Below are 21,178 nucleotides of genomic sequence, written 5' to 3'. Positions count from 1 at the left end.
GCATGCCTGGTTGAGGCAGGTAATCAAAAAACATTTACAGTGTACTTGGATGAATAATTGAAATGTTATAACATTCAAGGCTGTGGGCCTAGCACCAGAACGTGGGACTGGGATAGATTTAGCGTTGCATTGGCAGTATGGACTTGATGGGCTGAAGAGTCTCCTCTGTACTGTATGATTCAATGTTTGTACCTAGTTACCACTTTTCAAATTCCTCTCTAGCTGTCATTTCTTTACTCTGGCAAACTAGGTGGGTAATTCATCATTTGGCACCCTTGTCCATAGATACATATACCCATAATTATCGAGTCCCTTACTAGGACTATATTTTGTCTCCTCCCCATTGCAGTCCATCTGGTGCCATTGGGAATATTTTCCTATTGTCTTTGAGTTGTCACAACTCCCTCAACTTAGTGTCTTTGACTGCATGAAGCATTATTATCTTAAACTTGGGTCATTTATTTGTAACAGCATTTTGTTTGAACTTAAATTTCTCCAGCAATTTCTATTTATGTTTCTGATTTCCAACTTCTGCAGTTCTTTGATTTTTATTAAAGGTTAACTTCTGTTTGTGAAATTTATAGTGTGACCCAGGCGGCTGCCTTATAGAGCTGTCAACTCAGCTGCTGATTATAATGGGAGGAAAAGCAATATGGAACAACGTTCAAGAAGTTCTCATTCCGTAAGTTAATAAATTCCCAAGTGTAAAAGATTCTAGAAATTTACAAGGTAATACGCTGTAACAACAATGTCAACTTATATTTGTTTTATGCCTTTGAGGGCCGAAGGGCCTGTTCTGAGCTGTATTCTTCTATGTTCTATGTGATAGAATCTCTTAAGGAATTTCACAGGAGCATCATAAAGCAATATAGAACAGTAAGATGTATAAGATACTGGATCAGATGACCAAACGTGCTCTTGAGGTAGGTTTAAGAAATAACTTAAAGAAGAAATGTGAACTAGAGGAGAGGGAAGAGTGTTCTGGAGCTTAGAGGTTAAGCATCTCAAGGCACAAGACCATGAGACACCAGAGTAGAAGCAGGCCATTTTGCCCATCAGATCTGTTCTGCCATTCAATGAGGTAACAGCTGATTTGATAATGCTCCACTCTGCTTTCTTGCCTTTCCCCTATAACCCTTGATTTCTGATTTAAAGATCTGTCTCAGTCTTTAATATACTTAACAACCCATCTACAGCAGCCAGCCTACAGTAAAGGATTCCATGGATTTACTTTCCTCTGAGAGAAGAGATTTCTCTTCATCTCTGTCATAAATGTGCAACCCTTACTTTTGAGATTATGGCCTCTGGTCTTAGATTCTCCGAGAACAGAGGACAACTTGGTCACCAATGAATTGGGATGCTCAAGGGTACAGAGTAAAGAGAAGTGCAAATATTTCAAGGGTTGTAGAGCTGAAGGAGATTGTATAGATATAGAGGGTCAGGGCCATGAAGGCAATTGAAAGTATTGGTGCGACTTTTAAAATTAGTGTGTGTTTGTCCAGGAACTACCATAGCTCACCAAGGCAAAAATAGCAATCTGTTTTAACTCTGATTACTAAAAAAAAGTGGACGAATGGATAAGGTTAAAAGTTTTGACCATTGAAGGCATGTATGATTCAACATTTGCATTTATTTCCTGACATTCCACCTTACTCTGGGAGTTTATTGACCTGCTGTAAATCCTATACTATGGTCTATTTTGGATTTTCCACTAATGCGCCTTGCTCTCAGACTCCTGGTATCCACTCCCTGTGAATGCACAATGTCAGTACCACATAGAACGCCAAAATCAAACTCGCCCATCGATGATTAATGAATGAGTCTCATATCTGATCGTGGACATGATTTGAATAATTTGGTGGGAATAGGAAGTAGTTCATCTTTTATTGTGAGTGTGAATGGCAGTTACTTCTGTTATTAAGTTCAGAGTTGGTTTCCCCAATTTGTTAGCAAATTTAAGCAATGAGTCACTGGTGCATTCCTGAGTAGAAGGCTCACAGGTTTGATGACGAGTCCATGTTGAGCTCACTGAATTTTTTATGCATTGGTAAACTGGCTTAATTTGCCTCAGGACATTGGCTTAGACAGGGAAAATTATTGAGTGAAGGCAGGACTCTGTTTGATTGTCTTTTCAACAATAGAAAGTTTGCCTACGTTCATTGTCATGTCGTGCACATAAATAGTAGTATCAAGAAGATATCCAACACTGGTGCAACTAATCATAGAATCCCTACAGTGTGGAAGCAGGTTGTTCAGCCCATCGAGTCCGCACCAACTTTCTGAAGAGCATCCTACACGGACCCAACCCCTCCACCCTATCCTTGTAACTTTGCATTTCCCATGATTAATCCACCTAACCTGCACGTCCCTGGACACTATGGGGCAATTTAGCATGGCCACTCCACCTAACCTGCACATCTTCAGACTGGGAAGAAATCGGAGCACCTGGTGGAAACCTGCACAGGCACGGGGAGAATGTCCACACTCCACACAGACAGCTGCCTGAGGCTGAAATCAAACCCAGGACCCTGGCACTGTGAAGCAGCAGTGTTAACTGCTGAGCCACCAAGCTGCCCTTAAATGAGTTAGATGGAATGAAGAACAGCAACATCGTGAATTGCCAGAAACAGCGACAAGAGTGGCTGGGTAATGAAAAACAAACAATTTCTGTAAGAATCAGATGATCAATTCCAAAAATTCATAGTCCAAGTGACGGTCATAAGAACTGTCCCCAGTATTCCTGGAGAAACCTAGGAAGCAATTGAGTATTTCCACAGTATGGTCCATATGAGATGTGTTTTTTTCAGCATCTTAAACTAAAAATCTAGCTTTTAAAATTAGTCTTTTGAGTATTGTATTTATTATAATTATATTACATGTGCATAATCATGTTGGAATGATACTGAATTGACCATTCTTCTATCTTAGATCATTTGCTTTTTCCTTTAGGCAAAGTCTTTTGCATTTCCCTCCCTGAACAACAAACTCATCAGAACTGAAGATGGCTGACCAAAACCACACTTGTGTTTCCTCTTCCCTGCTATCTTCACATTTTGTGATGGAATTATCTACATTTGTGTATTTTTAATAGTTTTGACAGATGAAATTGTATGAAATGGCATTCTATTAAATGACAGAAAGCTACAGTCACTCTCTCTGGAATGCATTCAAACTTGTATTCAGGACATAAAATACTTAACAATGTGCTCCACCTCGTCCCCTAAAATTAACACTCAGTCAAATCAATTGATCCATGAAGGAGGAAGTAGGTTAAAATTTACTTTGTGTAAATATGCAAATTAATACTTATGAATATTCATAAGATACCTGTACATTCCTGTTCACAACTGAGAATACAAAAATAGAACAAGGCACTGCTATTTGACTCACTCACCTAACTATTCCCACATAGTATTCAATCCATCACGGAATCTACTAAACCAAAATTTTGAATCATCTAATCTGGTCTTTTTAAAATCTTGTTTCTGATCATTTGCATTGTTGTTTTTCTAACTTCCTTGACATGTTCATTTTGATCTGCCATCCTCTGGTTCTGTACTCAAATCCGATACATTTATGTACCGGAACTGAGGAAGGGTCACTTGACCTGAAATGCTAACAGTAATTTCTCTCCGCAGGTGCTGCCTGACCAGCTGAACTTTTCTAGCAATTTCTATTTTTGTTTCTGGTTTACTGCATCCGCAGTTCTTTCGGGTTTCATTTATATACTGGACCTTATATCATAGTAAACTACAACATCCAGTGCTAGACTAGAGTTGGATGGAGATACGCGGAGATTGCTGAAGTAGTGATTAAAGAGGAAAGTTTCAAGAGGTGTTTAAAGGCGGCCCGTGGATGTAGCAACATTTTTTCAACAGTATTCTAGAAACTGAGGGAGTTCAGCAGTACAGTTGAGGCAGATGGCAAGGGAAATCTCCACATACCTAAGTAGAAAAATGAAGAGTGAGAGAAGCCAATGAGATTAATGCCAAATGATGTGGAACCTTAAGGCAGCAAGCAAAGGATAATTTTAAAAAATGTAGACTTCCTGGAGAAGAGAATGCATCGCTCTATTTTTCTGAATGAGTTTAAGTTTATGTATGTTGGAACGTCAGATAAATGTACCCATGCTCAAACGGTCATCAATAATCCACGTTTAGATCATTCAGCAATTTCTCAGCCTCGTTGCTTAATTAGTCCCATTCTTTTTGCTCTCTCCAATTCGGCAGATGGCGCCTCAGGGCAATGATTCATCCAAAATTTGACACCTCCAACAATGTAGCACTGTTTCAATACTACACGTGTGTGTCAGTCTTGATTTTCGTTTTCAAAACCCTGAAGTGGTCTAAAACCAGGAACCTTGTGATTCAGAGATGAGAGAGCCACCAAGAGTCTGGCTGACATCAGAAATATAAATAAAGCAGAAAACACAAATAAGAAACCCAGGGCACAGCTTGCAGTTGTGCGGGCAGGTTCAATTGAAGCATTCCAGAGGGGATTAGTTTGATAGAAACTGTATGCAGGAGCATCGGGGAATAAAGCAGGAATAGGTTGTAGGCAATGATGCGTGTTTGAAGAGCAGGTGCAGGCACCTTGGGCTGAATGGCCGCCTTCTGCACCATAATCATTTTGTGATCTGTGGACTGCAGAAGCCCATTAACTTTCTTCCCGCACTGTGTGAATGTTCCTTCTAACTGTGGATATCACAGTGACCTGGTTGATAATTTAAGACCAAGCTGGCAGAGTCTGGTAACAAAGTATGAAGCTGGATGTACACAGTAGGCCAAGCAGCATCTCAGGAGCACAAAAGCTGACGTTTCGGGCCAGACCCTTCATCAGAACAGGGGGTTGGGGAGAGGGTTCTGAAATAAATAGGGAGAGAGGGGGAGGCGGACCAAAGATGGATAGAGAAGATAAGTGGAGAGGAGAGTATAGGTGGGGAGGGGACAGGTCAGTCCGGGGAGGACGGACAGGTCAAGGAGACGGGATGAGGTTAGTAGGTGGGAAATGGAGGTGCGGCTTGAGGTGGGAGGAGGGGATCAGTGAGAAGAAGAACAGGTTAGGGAGGCAGGGACGTGGTGGGCTGGCTTTGGGATGCAGTGGGAGGAGGGGATGAGCTGGGCTGGTTTTGGGATGCAGTGGAGGAAGGGGAGATTTTGAAGCTTGTGAAGTTGACATTGATACCATTGGGCTGCAGGGTTCCCAAGCGGAATATGAGTTGCTGTTCCTGCAACCTTTGGGTGGCGTCATTGTGGCAGTGCAGGAGGCCCATGATGGACACGTCATCTAAAGAATGGGAGGGGGAGTTAAAATGGTTCGCGACTGGGAGGTGCAGTTGCTTATTGCGAACCGAGCGGAGGTGTTCTGCAAAGCGGTCCCAAAGCCTCCGCTTGGTTTCCCCAATGTAGAGGAATCCATAACCTGCCGGTGGGACAATCGGAAGGTCCTGTCAGTGGGAAAATCAGAAGGTCCTGCGGGTGGGACAGTCGGAAGGTCCTGTCAGTGGGACACTCAGAAGGCCCTGTCGGGACAATGGGAAGGTCCTGTCAGTGGGACAGTTGGAAGGCCTTGTTGGGACAGTCGGGAGATCCTGTCAGTGGGACAGTGGGAAGGTCCTGTCAGTGGAACAGTGGGAAGGTCCTGTCAGTGGGAAAATTGGAATGTCCTGCGGGTGGGACAGTCGGAAGGTCCTGTCAGTGAGACAGTCGGAAGGTCCTGTCGGTGGGACAGTCGGAAGGTCCTGTCAGGGCAATGGGAAGGTCCTGCGGGTGGGACAGTCGGAAGGTCCTGCGGGTGGGACAGTCGGAAGGTCCTGTCAGTGAGACAGTCAGAAGGTCCTGTCGGTGGGACAGTCGGAAGGTCCTGTCAGGACAATGGGAAGGTCCTGCGGGTGGGACAGTCGGAAGGTCCTGCGGGTGGGACAGTCGGAAGGTCCTGTCAGTGAGACATTCGGAAGTTCCTGTCAGTGGGACAATCGGAAAGCCTTGTCGGGACAGTCGGAAGGTCCCGTCGGTGGGGCAGTCGGAAGGTCCCGTCAGTGGGACAATGGGAAGGTCCTGTCGGTGGGACGGTTGGAAGGTCCTGTCGGTGGGACAGTTGGAAGGTCCTGTCAGTGGGATAATCGGAACGTCTTGGCAGTGGTGAATACTGCTGCTGGCGAGAACTAAATAGTGTGATAGTGACACCATAGAGATGTAGTCTATTTGTAATTACATGAACTTTGTGAAATTGTGTGAGAAGACCCAGTAGAGCTTAATAAGAGAAACCCTTGGTGACAATTGATACTTATTCAATTTTTTGGGAAAATGCAGCCCGATTGCATTGGCTTAGAGACGGATGTTGGGCTGAATTCTGGAAGATCTGTTACTTTTTTTCTGTATAACACCGCAATATCTTATACATCCATCTAAACAGGAAGGCAGAACTGTGATATACCATTTCATGCAAAAGTTAGCATCCCCATGTGACGATGCTGTCACTTTAAAAAGGTTATTTTGTCCTGGGATTTTTGAAGAGAGATTGTAAAGACAGAGGCGCTGAAGTGGCTACGGGATCTGGCCTACATCAATAGGTTAAGAGGCCTTTAGGTGTTTTTTTAAGCAGTCATAACAATGGAAGGGGAGTGACCGGTTCTCCCAGATCAGGCGTTCTAGTATATTTTAGCTGTAGCAGTGAGACAGTTGTTAGGGTCTCAGAAGAGTTGGAGCTTCAGTTAATGATACTTAACTGTAACTTTCTCTGAAATCTCTCTCGATGTTGAGTGGTGTGTCAGAGTCTGCCTGAATTTACCTTCTTGTGAAGAGGTGTGCCAATGGGATTTTGCTATGTTGCAACTGTTAATTAGTAATAGGCACTGCATCTGTTATTCAATTAAGTTTTCCAATAGTTAATATAAATTCCTTGTTTTTTTGTATTTTAACCCTAGTATTTTAATAAATTGTGTTTGCTTAACATCAAGTGGTCTGGCTAGTTTCATCACATCTGGAACACATACTTCACATCTACCTTAAAAATCAGAAAAGTTAGGGTCTAGGCTACTTTCTTAAAATATTTTGAGGGGGTCTTATCTGGTTCATAACAAACCAGGGATTCTTGCCAGGAAGTAATTTTCTAATTCCAATTTGGGCTGAGGGTTGGACTCAAAGGCAGCAAGTGGTAGGTGTTAGTGTGTTTTGTTTCAGGTGCTGAATCGGTTGGTGTAAACAGGGCATCCTTTGTGTAGTAACGGCTGTTTCAGCCACGAAGAGTTTTCTGGGGGTGGTAGAAGTGACTTCAGGAATTTTACAAAATGTGGGCAAGGCAAGGCTGTCGGAATTGGCAGACAAACTGGAGTTGTGATTGCTTTTGTTTATTCATTCATGGGCTGAGGGCATCGCTGGCAGGACCAGCATTTATTGCCCATCCCAAATTGCCCAGAGGGTAGTTGAGAATCAGCCACATTGCTGTGGGCCTGGAATCACAAGTAGGCCCAGACCAGGTAAGGACAGTAGTTTCCTTCCCTAAAGGACATTAGTGAGCCAGATGGGATTTTTCTGACAATTGACAGTGGATTCATGGTCATCATTAGAATCTTAATTCCAAATTTTTATTGAATGCAAATCCCACCATCTGCCGTGGTAGAATTCGAACCTTGGTCCCCAGAATGTTACCTGGGTCTCTGGATTAACAGTCCAGCGATAATACCACTAGGCCATCACCTCCCTTTGATTTAATTACCTCCCTTTTTGTCAGAAAGGGGGAGGTAATTAAAGCAATACCTAGACATTTAAATTTGCTAGAAATAGCTCGAATTCAATTGCAGATGAAGAGGCTTGAAGGTGAAAAGAAACTGAAACCGTTTGAATTACAGCTAAAATCAGAGGAAAGAATAACCCTGGCAGAACATAAAGAAAATGAAAGGATGGCTATCACAGAAGGAAAGGAGAAAGAGACAGAGAAGAAAAGCAGAAAGAGAGTTTGAACTTCAGAAGTGGGCAAGTGTACAGGAAGCTTGACTTAAAAGAGTGGAGGTGAAGGTAGATGGTGGGCTTAGTGAGGAGGATAGTGAGGATGAGCAAACTGATTGTAGCCAAAGGCCTGGTGGGCATCTGTTTAAACATGCCCAAGAATTACCTAAATTTGACAAGGAGGATGTAGAAGTATTTTTCCTTTCATTTGAGAAATTGACTAAACAAATGAAGTGGCCAGTGACTAACTGGGTTTTGTTGATCCAACAAGTTGGTAGGTCGAGCTAGTGGGGTGTTTGCATCACTATCAGAGGAGGTATCTGGAGAGTATGAGGATGTGAAGAAAGGCATCTTAAGTGCTTATGAGCTAGTGCTAGAAACCTACAGACAATGTTTCAGGAATCTAAGGAGATAACCTGGTCAAATGTACATTGAGTTTCAACGGATCAAATGAAGTAATTTTGATAGGTGGATTAAAATTAGTCAATCATATGACACTCTTAGAGAGAGAATTATTTTGGAAGAGTTCAAAAATTCCCTTCCTGAAGAAGTGACAAATCATGTAGTTTTAACTCTTTGCTCTTCCACATGATTAGCAGCTGAAATGGCTGATGATTAATAGTTGGTTTGTAATCAACTTCTGACTTCCAACATCAGTTTCAATCTGCGAGGGATAGAAATTGGGGAAAGAGAAATCCTCAGGTGGTATGGGAAAGTAGATCTCATTGAAGATAAGAAAGATAGTTTACCACAGGGTAAAAAGGAAATCCATGAAGGGGATAGAGAAGTTAAAAAGCTCAGGTGGTTTCATGCAATAAAGTAGGCCATGTGAAGTCACAGTGTTGGTGGTTTGGAAGAAGTACTGGGAATATCGGTGTAGGGAAACTGGATAAGCCACTGACTTTTGTTAAAACGGAAAAGGAAAACACACTGGAGGCTAAAATGCTGGACCAGAAAGTACAACCTGGTTGGAGGTTTCTTGAGAAGCAAGTGCCAGATCTTCTTTAAACCATTTACTGGCAAGGGTAAGGTTTACTGACATATGCCAGGAGGAGCACATAAAGAAATTACTGATTTAAGAGGTACAGGAGCAAGTCAATCTTTGATGACGAGAGATGAAGAGATGTGTAATTCAGAAGGACTATTGCCGGAAGAAGTGCTAATGTATGAAATTTGTGGTGAGACGAGAAATGTTCAATTAGATAGCATGAGATTGGAGTGTCTGGTGAAAAGTGTAGAAGTGGTGGTAGGAGCACTGGAGGAACTCTTGGTTCCAGGAATACAGTTTGTCCTTGATAATAATATAGCTGGATTACAGGTAGGAGTGCTGCCTACTGTCATTGAAAATCCAGTAGATAATCAGGCAACTGAGGTATTGCAGGAAGTTTATCCTGGGAATTTTCCTGATTCTGTGATAACAAGGTCACAAAGCCAGCAGTTGAAGCAGGAGGAAAAATCAAAGAGTAAAGGAAAGGAACTCAAAGTAGAATAATCAGAAACCATGTTTGAATGACTGGTTGAGACAAAGCAAGAACAGGTGGAGGACAAAGTGGATATTTTTAGTTAAGAGAAATCAACTGAACTACAACAGAAAGATGAAACACTGAAGCAATTGTATCCAAAAGTGTACGCAGAAGAAGAATCTGAGTGTATTCCAGAATATTGCTATCTTAAAAATGATGTCTCTTGATGAGGTAATGAAGACCATCACATGTTCAGGTGGATGAGAAGTGGGCAGAAGTTCATCAAGTTGTATCACCAGTTGATTATAGAAAGGAGGTGTTGCGGGTAGCAGAATGAATTACCAGTAGGACATCTTCCATGAGTAAGAAAAGCTACAGCCTTAATACAAAAACATTTTTACTGGCCTGGACAGCATAAGGATGTAGCGGAATTTTGCCAGACATGTCAAACATGTCAGATAATTGGAAAATCTCAGGAAGAGATAAAACCAGCATCTTCAATACCCATGAGATAATGGGAACTGCAGATGCTGGAGAATTCCAAGATAATAAAATGTGAGGCTGGATGAACACAGCAGGCCAAGCAGCATCTCAGGAGCACAAAAGCTGACGTTTCGGGCCTAGACCCTTCATCAGAGAGGGGGATGGGGAGAGGGAACTGGAATAAATAGGGAGAGAGGGGGAGGCGGACCGAAGATGGAGAGTAAAGAAGATAGGTGGAGAGAGTATAGGTGGGGAGGTAGGGAGGGGATAGGTCAGTCCAGGGAAGACGGACAGGTCAAGGAGGTGGGATGAGGTTAGTAGGTAGATGTGGGTGCGGCTTGGGGTGGGAGGAAGGGATGGGTGAGAGGAAGAACCGGTTAGGGAGGCAGAGACAGGTTGGACTGGTTTTGGGATGCAGTGGGTGGAGGGGAAGAACTGGGCTGGTTGTGTGGTGCGGTGGGGGGAGGGGACGAACTGGGCTGGTTTGGGGATGCAGTTGGGGAGGGGGAGATTTTGAAACTGGTGAAGTCCACATTGATACCATTAGGCTGCAGGGTTCCCAGGCGGAATATGAGTTGCTGTCCCTGCAACCTTCGGGTGGCATCATTGTGGCACTGCAGGAGGCCCATGATGGACATGTCATCTAAAGAATGGGAGGGGGAGTGGAAATGGTTTGCGACTGGGAGGTGCAGTAGTTTGTTGCGAACTCAACTGCATTTGAGGAACTTAAGGGTCTTAACTGATTGCATTGGACCCCTACTTAAAGGAAAAAGTGGGAATCTGCATTTGTTTACAATAATGAATGTGTCCACTAGATTTCCAGATTCCATCACAGCTAAAAGGATTGTTGAAGACTCATAAAATTTTTCACTAGATATGGACTACCCACAGAGATATAATTAGATCGGGGGTCAAATATTACGTCGCAATTATTCAGGGAAGTTATGGATACTTTAGGAATAAAACAATTCGAATCACTGCATACCATCCAGAATTGCAGGGAGTGTTGGAATAATGGCATCAAATTTCAAAAACTGTGTTGAGGGCTTATCGACTATCCAGATGACTGGGATAGAGAAATTCCATTTGTACTTCTTATAACTAAGGATGCACCAAATGAATCGACCAAATTCAGTCCATTTGAAGAAGTTTTTGGGCATGAGGTTGAGAGAACTACTAAAATTAATTAAAGAGAAATTGGCAAGCCAGAGTTCAGAGACACATATTTGGACTACGTGTCAAATTTTGGGGAACAGTTCAAGACACAAGGGGAGTTGACTAGACAGTATTTAAAAGCAGCACAACATATGGTGAAATAGGAAGTAGACAAGAAATCAAAACTTTACAATTTTGCTAATGGAGATAAAATGGTACTGTTACTTTTAGTGATAGATGAACCTTTAAAAGTAAGGCTTAGTGGAACTTATCAAATTGAAAGGAGTTTGAGTGTGATGAATTATTTGCTAAGACCTCCAGATAGAAAAAAATCGCTTACAGTGTGCCATGTGAAAAATGTTCAGAACGTATTTTGATGGGGAAGGAAAGTAAATGGAGAATGTTACTGGCTACAACACGGAGCGAAGAACCAAGTTCAGAGGATTCTGAAGTAGGCATTCCTCAATTTAAATTGGACAATGAAGAAGGTCTCAAAAGTTGGGATAAATTATTGAGTTACCTTCCCGAGGAAAATGAAAATGACCTGAAAGCATTATTACTATTGCATGGGAAGATATGTGCGAATAAGCTCGGAATTACTCGTTTAATTATGCATGATGTAGATATAGGAAATGTTGTTCCATTTAAGCAACATCCTTACAGACCTAACCCTCTAGAGTTGGCACAGGTTCAAAAAGAAATTGAATGCATGCACAAAGGTAACGTAATCAAAGTGAGTTGTAGTGACTGCAGCTCACCCATAGCGGTGGTACCAAAACTGGACAGCGCCCAAGAATTATGTGTGGACTATCGCAAAGTCAGTGCAGTTACAAAGTCTGATTCATTGTTGATTACATGTTTGGAAGACTGTATTGAGAAGGTGGGACAAGCAACTAATATTTCTAAGTTGGACTTACTCAGAGGGTACTGGCAGGTTCCTTTATCCGAAAGGGCGAAGATAATTTTGGTTTTGGAACACCAAATGGACTATATCAATTTAAACTCATTCCATTTGTATGAAAAATTTGATAGCCACATTTCAAAGACTAACCAATAAAGTTATTTCTCAATTACCCAATTGTGTGGTGTGCATTAACAACTTGGTGAGTTTTAGTCACACATGGAAGGAACATTGGCAGCATTTATTGGAATTATTCAATTGCCTTCAAGGGGCAGGGTTGGTGATAAACCTAGCTAAGAGTAAATTCATAAAAGCCCAAGTTGTGTTCCTGGGTCATGTTATCAGACATGGACAGATGGCCCATGGAATGTGAAAAGAAAACTTATTGGGAAGTTTCCCATACCATCGATGAAGAGAGCAGTACTACGATTCTTGAGATTGAGTGGGTGTTATTGGAAATTTGTAACAAATTACAGCAGTACGGTTGCTGCATTGACTGACCTGTTGATAAACTTCAGAAAGTTTCAGTGGATGGCAGACTGTCAGAAGGTATTTGACCGCCTGAAAGCCGTGTTAACCACTGCCTCTGTACTAGCCACATCTGATTATGCAAAGCCATTTAAAGTGGCCATCAATGCAAGTGATGTGGGTGTTGGTGCTGTACTTTTACAAGAAGACAACAAGGAGATAGAAAGACCTATCAGGTATTTGTCCAGAAAGCTGAATGCTCATCAATAGAAATATTCCACGATTGAGAAGGAGACCTTGAGCTTGGAGTTGGCTTTAGAACATTTCAACATTTATATTGCCAGTAATGTGTCTGAGACAATTGTGTGTAATGATCATAACCCATTAAAGTTTTTGGAGCAACTTAAGGACAAAAGTTCCAGATTGTCCAGGTGGAGCTGCTTATTGTAGCCATTCAGTTTGAACATTATATGCGTGGCAGGATGAGAAAACATAGTTGCTGATGCGTTGTTGTGACTTGGATGAAGAAAGATGGATGCATTCAGTGGCAGGAGTGAATAAACTGAAATACAATGTAGTAATGAACATTTGCATGCTTAAGAATCAACTTTATGCATATGTGTTCTAGTGCACTAATAGAATAAGACCAAGGGATTTAAAATGAAGCCATTTTTGTATATTGATGGTTCACTTCTTTTAAGGCGGGAGGTGTGATGCCGCTGTCGCTTTAAAATGGTTATTTTTCCTGGGTTTTTTTGAAGAGGGGTTGTAGAGGCAGAGGTGCTGAAATGGCTACAGGAGCCAGCCTAAATTAAGAGGCCTTTAAGTCTTTTTTTAAAGCAGCCATAACAATGGAAAGGGAGTGGTCAGTTCTCCCAGGTCAGGCTGTCTAGATTTTTTTTGCTGTAGCAATTGAGAAGCTGTTTGGGCCCCAGAAGAGTTGGAGCTTCAGTAAATGATTCCTAACGATGATTTTCTCTGAAATTTCTCTTGATGTTGAACGGCATGTAAGTATCTATGTCGGATTTTACCTTTTTGCCAAGGGGCGTGTTTATGGGATCTTGCTATATTGGAAGAGTTAATTAGTTATAGGTGCTGTATCTATTATTCGGTCAAGTTTTCCAATAGTTAAGCTATTCTAAATTACTCTTTCTTTTGGATAGTTTAGCTATAGTGTTTAAATAAATTGTGTTTTGCTTAACTTCGAGTCGTTTGACCAGTTGTCTGGATTTACATTCATCTGAATACAAAACCTCGCCATTATTTACCAAATGTCAGTTGTTCTTGTTGTACAGGTGGTTAAAGAACCTTATTGCTCGGTGTCGTGAAAAATCAGAAGAGAAGCTTCCCCGATGGGAGCAAGACTATCAGCTGCAATCCATATCAAAGTTGGGCTTATTTTATGAATACCTGGAAATGGGTATGTTTTTATGTGTGCAAGTGCATCTTCTATTATATTCATCTCTTGCTAATAAAGCTGTTTCAGCTCTGATGAGAGAATGACTAACATTGACTGTCATTTGAATTTTCCTGTGTAATGCACACTTTATTAATTAAAACTATTCCATAATGCTGTACATTGCTTCACATTTATAAAGCAGATTCGTTATGTGTTACTATATGAGTCCTGAGTTCAGATACCTTGAATACCTGAGTAGGAGACTAGATTTAACAAGCACTTTGCCATGCCTCTATCTAAGAACTATATCCTCCAAAGGATAGCAGTTCGGTTCAAAATAAATTATCTGTTGTTCCTGTTGCCCTATCATAAGGTAAGATATTCAAACCATCAGGAAATTTGAACTGATTCCTTTTTGTATATTGACAATTACTTAGAAAGGTTAGTGCTCTCGTGTTCATTCTGTGATTCAGACTTTCAGTTTAGTGTGTACAGAGTCTTACTGATGTAAGGAAATTTTCTGCTTCTGTGTTCCTGATGCACATTGACAAACTGCACCCCTTAAGTCCATGTTTCAGAGATAGTAGGAAGTGCAGATGCTGGAGAATCTGAGCTAAGAAGGTGTAGAGCTGGATGAACACAACAGGCCAAGCAGCATCAGAGGAGCAGCAAAGCTGCCATTTTGGGCCTTTCTGAAGTAGGGTCTAGGTCCGTAATGTCAGCTTTCCTGCTCCTCTGATGCTGCTTGGCCTGCTGTGTTCACCCAGCTCTACACCTTGTTACCTTAAGTCCATAATGCTTCATCCATTCGTTTCAGAGGACTTGAGCCTGATATGGACAATTCTTGCACATGCAGAGAACATTCAAGTAGACAACCTCACCTATATTCTATTATACTATAAACGAAACAAATGATGTATAATAAAGAATGAGATGAGAAGTAGAAACTCACTTCCCTTGCCCACTTGGGCCACATTTCACTTATTCAATCAATGATTTGAGTTCTATGTTTCCACTAACTGATAAAATTATTGATTTAAAAATAATAGTTTGTGGAACTGTTTCAGAAATAGTTGTGTCACCACTGGGTGTCATCATTGAGGCAGAGTGAAGGAGGGAATAAATATGTTCAGATGCTTTCCGTGTGAAAGTAATTCGTAATTGAATTGAAATATCCCAGTGAAATTACTAAATAAAAACCAAAACTGCAGATGCTGTAAATCAAAGACAAAAGTGGAAATTTCTGGGAAAGCTTAGCAAGTCTGACAGCGACTGTGGACATAAAGCAGAGTTAGCGTTTCAGGTTGAGTGACCTTTCCTTAGAACTCAGGGAGGAAGGGTTTGAGGAAGGGTCATTCGACTGACATTAACTCTGATTTCTATCTGTACATCCTGCCAGTCCCACTGAGCTTTTCCAGCAACTTCTATTTTTGTCAATGAAATTACCATTGCTGTTAACCAATATTGTTGGATTCTGTAATAATAAAATTAAAATTGTGCTGTATACTTTTGCTTATTCTTAAATAAATATGTCTATTTAAATTTCTATATTAGGACAATATTAAAAAAAATACATAACCACAGAATGCCACTTTTAAGCTACAAGTAAGCAATTTCTGGGTATCCTGGTTTTTGTTTCATTTTAAGTTAAATTGCTGGTCTCACCTGCAACACTTTGCTTATTTAGATCTAATTGCATGGGAGTGTACCTTCTTACTGTATGCTAGAATTGTTTCTGAAAATTGTAAAGCTTCATAATTATCCTCTTGGTAATATCTGACTAATTTTGAAAAATGTTGTGGATACCACTTTTACTACTGTATTCCCTTGAAGGCAACAGGTGATGTTTTTGTGGTGTTAATATAAAATTGGATATGCATCACTTCTTCCTGAATATTACATCTCCTTATGAATATGGGAGAGGCATGTTAGACCTATTGATATTACTTAAGTGAGCTTGAGAGATTTATGATACGAGATGGTTAAATAGCGTGCTGAAATCAAGCTAATGATCATAGTGGGCTAGCTGACCTCACTTGGATGGATGCTTCATGTAGTTGCAGTGTTACATGCCAGAAATTCTTGTTTGTAATACGGAGTTGATACTAATGTGATATATGGATGAACGACATGGCAGTCTGTTCAACTGTATAATTTGTGAAGTCAAATTGCACAAGCTTCATTTGGAAGATTCTCTGTAAGGACAGATATATTGTACAGCAACTTGAAACAGATTGGATGCTATCTGCTGGCCATACTAGATTTGCACAGTGGCTATTTATATCAGCACATTCCTTTAGTACTGAGTAAAAGAGTCATAGAGATGTACAGCATGGAAACAGACCCTTCAGTCTAACTTGCCCATACCGACCAGATTTCCTAAATTAATAGTCCATTTGCCAGCATTTGGCCCATACCTGTCTAAACCCTTCCTATTCATATACCCATCCAAATGCCTTTTAAATGTTGTAATTGTACCAGTCTACACTACCTTCTGTGGCAGCTTTTTCCATATAGCCTCTTGTCATATGTTTCTCCCTGGATCATTCCAAGCTTAGCAAGAGTAAGTGATGTGACACGGATTTGTTAGCCAAAATCTGAGTTGTTAAAACGTTTGTTTGTGACCCGCTGTAGCAGCTGTAGACCAGTTGAAGCTGTGACCCTGATAACGCACAGACGATATGATGCGCAAAGATTTCACTTTATGTTTTTCTGTTCATTTCACAGTTATACAGTTTGGTTTTGCCACCATCTTTGTAGCATCATTCCCTCTGGCACCGCTGTTGGCACTGATTAATAACATCATTGAAATACGAGTAGATGGTTGGAAAATGACCACACAGTTTCGACGGATTCTGGCAGCCAAAGCACAAGATATTGGAGCCTGGCTGCCAATCCTGCATGGAGTGGCTGTTTTTGCAGCTGTGACAAATGTGAGTGCAGCCTTTGAAATTAACAGCAGCAATGATGTATTGCTGTGTGGTTTATCTAGTTTACTCATTCCCAATAGAGTGTCATAATTGCATAATTGCAAATGAGGAATTCTAAATAGATTTTTTAAAAACAACTGAGTGAAAATGTATATTGTGCACCAAATGGTATTCCAGGGTTTATTTGCCACAGTATCAGATTTATCAATTTTTTTTTGTCAGCTTGCCAGATATAGAGAACAATAAGAGGCACATAAAACCAATGCAAGATTCAGATGAGCTGACCCATTCAAGTTGTTGTTATTGCAAGTATTTTTGTACTTTTTTGCTTCATCTTCTTGGCTGACACCAAATGCAGCCTAATCCCAGCCTAATACCTTTGTCCAATTGGGTCTGTTCAATGTGATCCTTCCACCTTCAGGTGATGTCAGTCTCTGCTCAATACCTAACAACTCATATCACCCCAGGTTTGGTAACTAGATGAGGTGGAACCTAGTTGTGCATCCATTCCAATCTGCACCGATAACTGTTGGCACATTACTGAAGAACTGCCTAATTTTTCACACTGAAGTCACAAAATGCACCCTGCTGACCTGAGCTGTTGTCTCTGCATCCATTAAAGCTGGTGATCCAGTGATATTGGTAGGATTGGAAAACTGTTCATTGATTAAGATTGATCTTTGTTTTTGATTGACAGTATTGTATATGATTAGTGTATCGTTTTCCTGAAAAAATATTGTAAAAATTAGACACCAAGAACTAATATTAGGGGCATTTTTCTGCTTTAGAAACAGTTGTGGATCTGTGCGTTATTGTAGTTAAATTGCCTCTGTTTTGAAAAGTATGTTTCTCTCTTGAGTATTTGCTCAGTTGTTTAATATTGCCAAATTAAAAACTTGAGCTGACCCTGTGTGACCAAACAGCATTCTAAATGTAATTTAAAATAATTTTAACTTGCATTGTATTTAAGGGTGATAACTTATTGCACTTTGATTAACAGAACTGAAAATGGATTTATTTTAAAACACATTTTAATCAGTATCAGTTTATTACCTTTGAACAATTTGATTTTAAAATGCAGCAAATGACTTTTTAAGCAGAAGTACAGATATACGTATCAGTTGCGTGGTGGTAAAGTAAATGGTTTCTTTGCATGTTTGGATTCAAAAGCTTTTAAAATGCTCCTTGTAGTTTTGTTGCATACAAAAGAACCAGCAAATGAAAGTAACTGGCAGAAATTCCCAGTGGTGGTTAGTTTTTCCTAGGAAATGGCCAATTCTGTGGGTAAGGCTGTCGTTTAAGTGCTATGGATATTGAGTTTACACTGACCACAATTTGCATTTGAGATCCCATAAGCATTTGCACAGATTACATTAATTTTGGCTGAATTTTTTTAAAAAAATCCAACACAAACAAGCAGAAGATCTTCCCTGATAAAGGTAAAATAAAGTGCATACTGAACATGTGAAACAGACACAATACTAGAGAAACCTGGGAGGTATGGCAGCATTTATGGTGAGAAATACAGACTTAATATTCTGAGTTTAGTCTGACTCTTCTTCATAACTGGAAGGTGTTGGTAAGGGCTCATATTACAAAGGACCTGTTCAGTTTCTGATACTCGCCACATAAGTTCATTGGAAGTGTAACTAATTGATCCAGCCGCAGCAAGGGATCATTGTTGCTGTGGCCACAATTAATCAAAGGCATAGAAAAATAGAAGGATAACATGTATCACTAGCAACTCCAGAACCTACAGCAACTTCATGTGGCTACCAAGCAGTCTCCATGTGAAGACGTTGAGGCTAAACATCCCCTCAGGATTTGGAAGTGATACCGAAGGCTGAGAATATACCATCCTCAATGCTATTTCCTCCAGATGTACAAAATGCAATGCTGCCACAAACTGAGGATGTCTGTGCCAACGACTGAACTGTTTCATCTGCTGGAGCTGGACATGTGATCTAATGAGGTTGATGGCAGTCCTATCCCAGTTCTGGTAAATTTCCATGCCATTGGCCGTTTTTTGAGAATCCAGCGGGGTCCTGTGCGAGATCTCTCAGTCTTCAATGCACAAATGTGTTGAGGCTGTTACTGGTGAATCACTTGATCTTGTTTCACAATGACAAGGTCAGCGCTGCACCCAAGACTCTGGAGTTTGTCACCGTGGCTGAACTCCCCCAGATGCAGGACTACAGACTTGTATATACATTAAGTTGAGAACAACATATCACAATGTGCCTGACTTCATCAATAGAAAATGCTTCCATTCAGTAAATGTACAGCCATCCGTGATCATAGGGATCTGTTACAAATAGTTTGGAAGTTGCCATGATGTGCATATATTCTTGAGAAATCGCAGGTCCCTGCCTGATTTCAAGGGCTGGATGCCTAATAAGGATGGCTGCAGGGAAATAAGTGGCACCCTCTGGAGGCATGGCTGACAACTCCATGATTCAAGTCTCTTACTGACGCTGAGCATAGATACAATGCAGCCCAATCTTCAACCATCATGTAGCAGACAACGAGTCTTCTGAAGTTTGGATTAGTTTTGAGGGTCCTTGCAGTACACTCTGACAGAGGGGCATTGAAGAGCTAGGCGAGCAGCAGCAGTCTTCCCAGCAGGAAGATGAGGACTTTAGGCAGGGTGAACAGGGGTGGCATGCTGGCTCAGTGGTTAGCACTGAAGCCTCACAGCACCAGTGACCCGGGTTCGATTCCAGCCTCGGGTAACTGTCTCTGCAGAGTTCGCACATTCTCCCCGTGTCTGCGTGGGTTTCCTCCGGGTGCTCCGGTTTCCTCCCACTGTCCAAAGATGTGCAGGCTAGGTGGATTGGCCATGCTAAATTGCCCGTAGTGTTCAGGGGTGTGTGGGTTATAGGGGGATGGGGCAGTGTGGACTTGTTGGGCCGAAGGGCCTGTTTCCACACTGTAGGGAATCTAGTCTAATCTAATCTAATCACCTTTAGAACCAAAAACAGAAATTGGTGGAGAAACTCAGCAAGTCTGGCAACTAAGAGACCCTCCTCTGGACTCAAACATTAACTCTGTTTTCTCTCCACAGATGCTGCCAGACCTGTTCAGTTTTTCGAGCAATTTTGTTTTTAATTTCAGATTTCCAGCACCAGCAGTTCCCTTTTCTATCACCTTTAGAATGGAATGGTGTACCAAGCCGGAGAGCCACTTTGAATAGAAACAACACAACATTAAACAACAGAAAAGCTGAAGGATAAAACAAAAGTTGAATTTACTTCTGGGAATACACAGGGCCTGCTTGCTTTTTGAACAACAACTTTGCAATGAATGATGACTTCACCTAAGTGACATAGATCATTCTATGATCTCCTATGATCTATGCAACTTGGGTGAAGTCATCATTCATTGCTTTTTGTACAACAAGTTTACAATCAGGCCCTATATGTTCCCAGAGCTAAATACAACTTCTGTTTTTTTCTTTAGTTGTTCTTTTGTTCAGTAAAAGATAACATAATCAATTGTTTGAAGACTTTCCAACAGGTAATTCACCCACATTGAATGATGAGGAGATGTTATGCAATGCAGTTACAATGACAGGCAATCAGACAGGTGATGTAAAGTGGCAGAATGTTTATGACTGACATTCTACCATCACTCCGTCACTCATGTTCCTAAGTGCCTTCAGAAACTTTTCTTTTTTGTTACCCTCCCACTCAATCTCCTGTGAAGGGCTATTTATGCTTCGCAGCATTTAGCCTGGTGCATAGCCAGACTGTAACTATGGCAGTTGTGGGAATCCTAGTTGGTCATAGCAGTGGCGAGTATTCCTGCCACTGCTGAGCACAAGCCGGGGCAAGGTTAACACATGGGGCGGTGAGTAGCGGAGAATTGCATACAGAACTTGCTAGAGCTCATGGAGAAAAACCCTCCATGAAACTCCCTGAAATAGGACATTTTGGTAGCACTGAGCTCCTTGGAATGTTCTGCTTTTATTCTCTGTATAAATACATTCCATCTCACACACTGTCACCTGTATAAAAACAAAACATTAATAATTCTTGTTTCTGTTCTGAAGAAGGGTCACTCGACCCAAACATTAAATCTAATTTCTCTCCACAGATGCTGCCAGACCTGCTGCGCTTTTCCAGCAACTTCTGTTTTTGTTAATAGTTCCTAGCCAGATTGTAACATAATTTTGTTAGTCTGACCTAGAACATCATAACTTTTCCGTTGAGGCACTGGTGACCCTAAAATCTCCTTTTGGATCACAGCCCACAGTTTGCAGAAACCCTGTCCTATGAAATGAAACTGGTGATTGTACTTCAGATTGTGAATTGCTGAGATATTTACTGTTACGTAGTTAATATAAGTAAATTCAAATGTTACAGAGAAATCGACTATCCAATTATATTTTGCATGCTTTTTTGTTTTCTTAGTTGAGCTTTTAAAATGTCTCT

The 21,178-nt window shown here is 41.1% G+C and overlaps 1 protein-coding gene across 4 annotated transcripts in view; it reads left to right on the top strand.

Annotated features, from left to right (window-relative positions):
- ano6 (anoctamin 6) overlaps nt 1-21,178 on the top strand; it is a 149,680-nt gene that overhangs the window by 115,299 nt on the left and 13,203 nt on the right. For all 4 annotated transcript variants that reach the window (XM_048549480.2, XM_048549483.2, XM_048549481.2 and 1 more), the window contains 3 exons: nt 585-682; nt 13,712-13,836; nt 16,543-16,748. In XM_048549480.2, the coding sequence (XP_048405437.1) occupies nt 585-682; nt 13,712-13,836; nt 16,543-16,748 (429 nt within the window). The remainder of the gene's footprint in view (nt 1-584; nt 683-13,711; nt 13,837-16,542; nt 16,749-21,178) is intronic.

This window comes from Stegostoma tigrinum, chromosome 18 (assembly GCF_030684315.1).
Source record: "Stegostoma tigrinum isolate sSteTig4 chromosome 18, sSteTig4.hap1, whole genome shotgun sequence".
Lineage (NCBI taxonomy): Eukaryota > Metazoa > Chordata > Chondrichthyes > Orectolobiformes > Stegostomatidae > Stegostoma > Stegostoma tigrinum.
The sequence above is the reverse complement of the archived record's forward strand: the minus strand, read 5'-3'. Positions and strand labels throughout refer to the sequence as shown.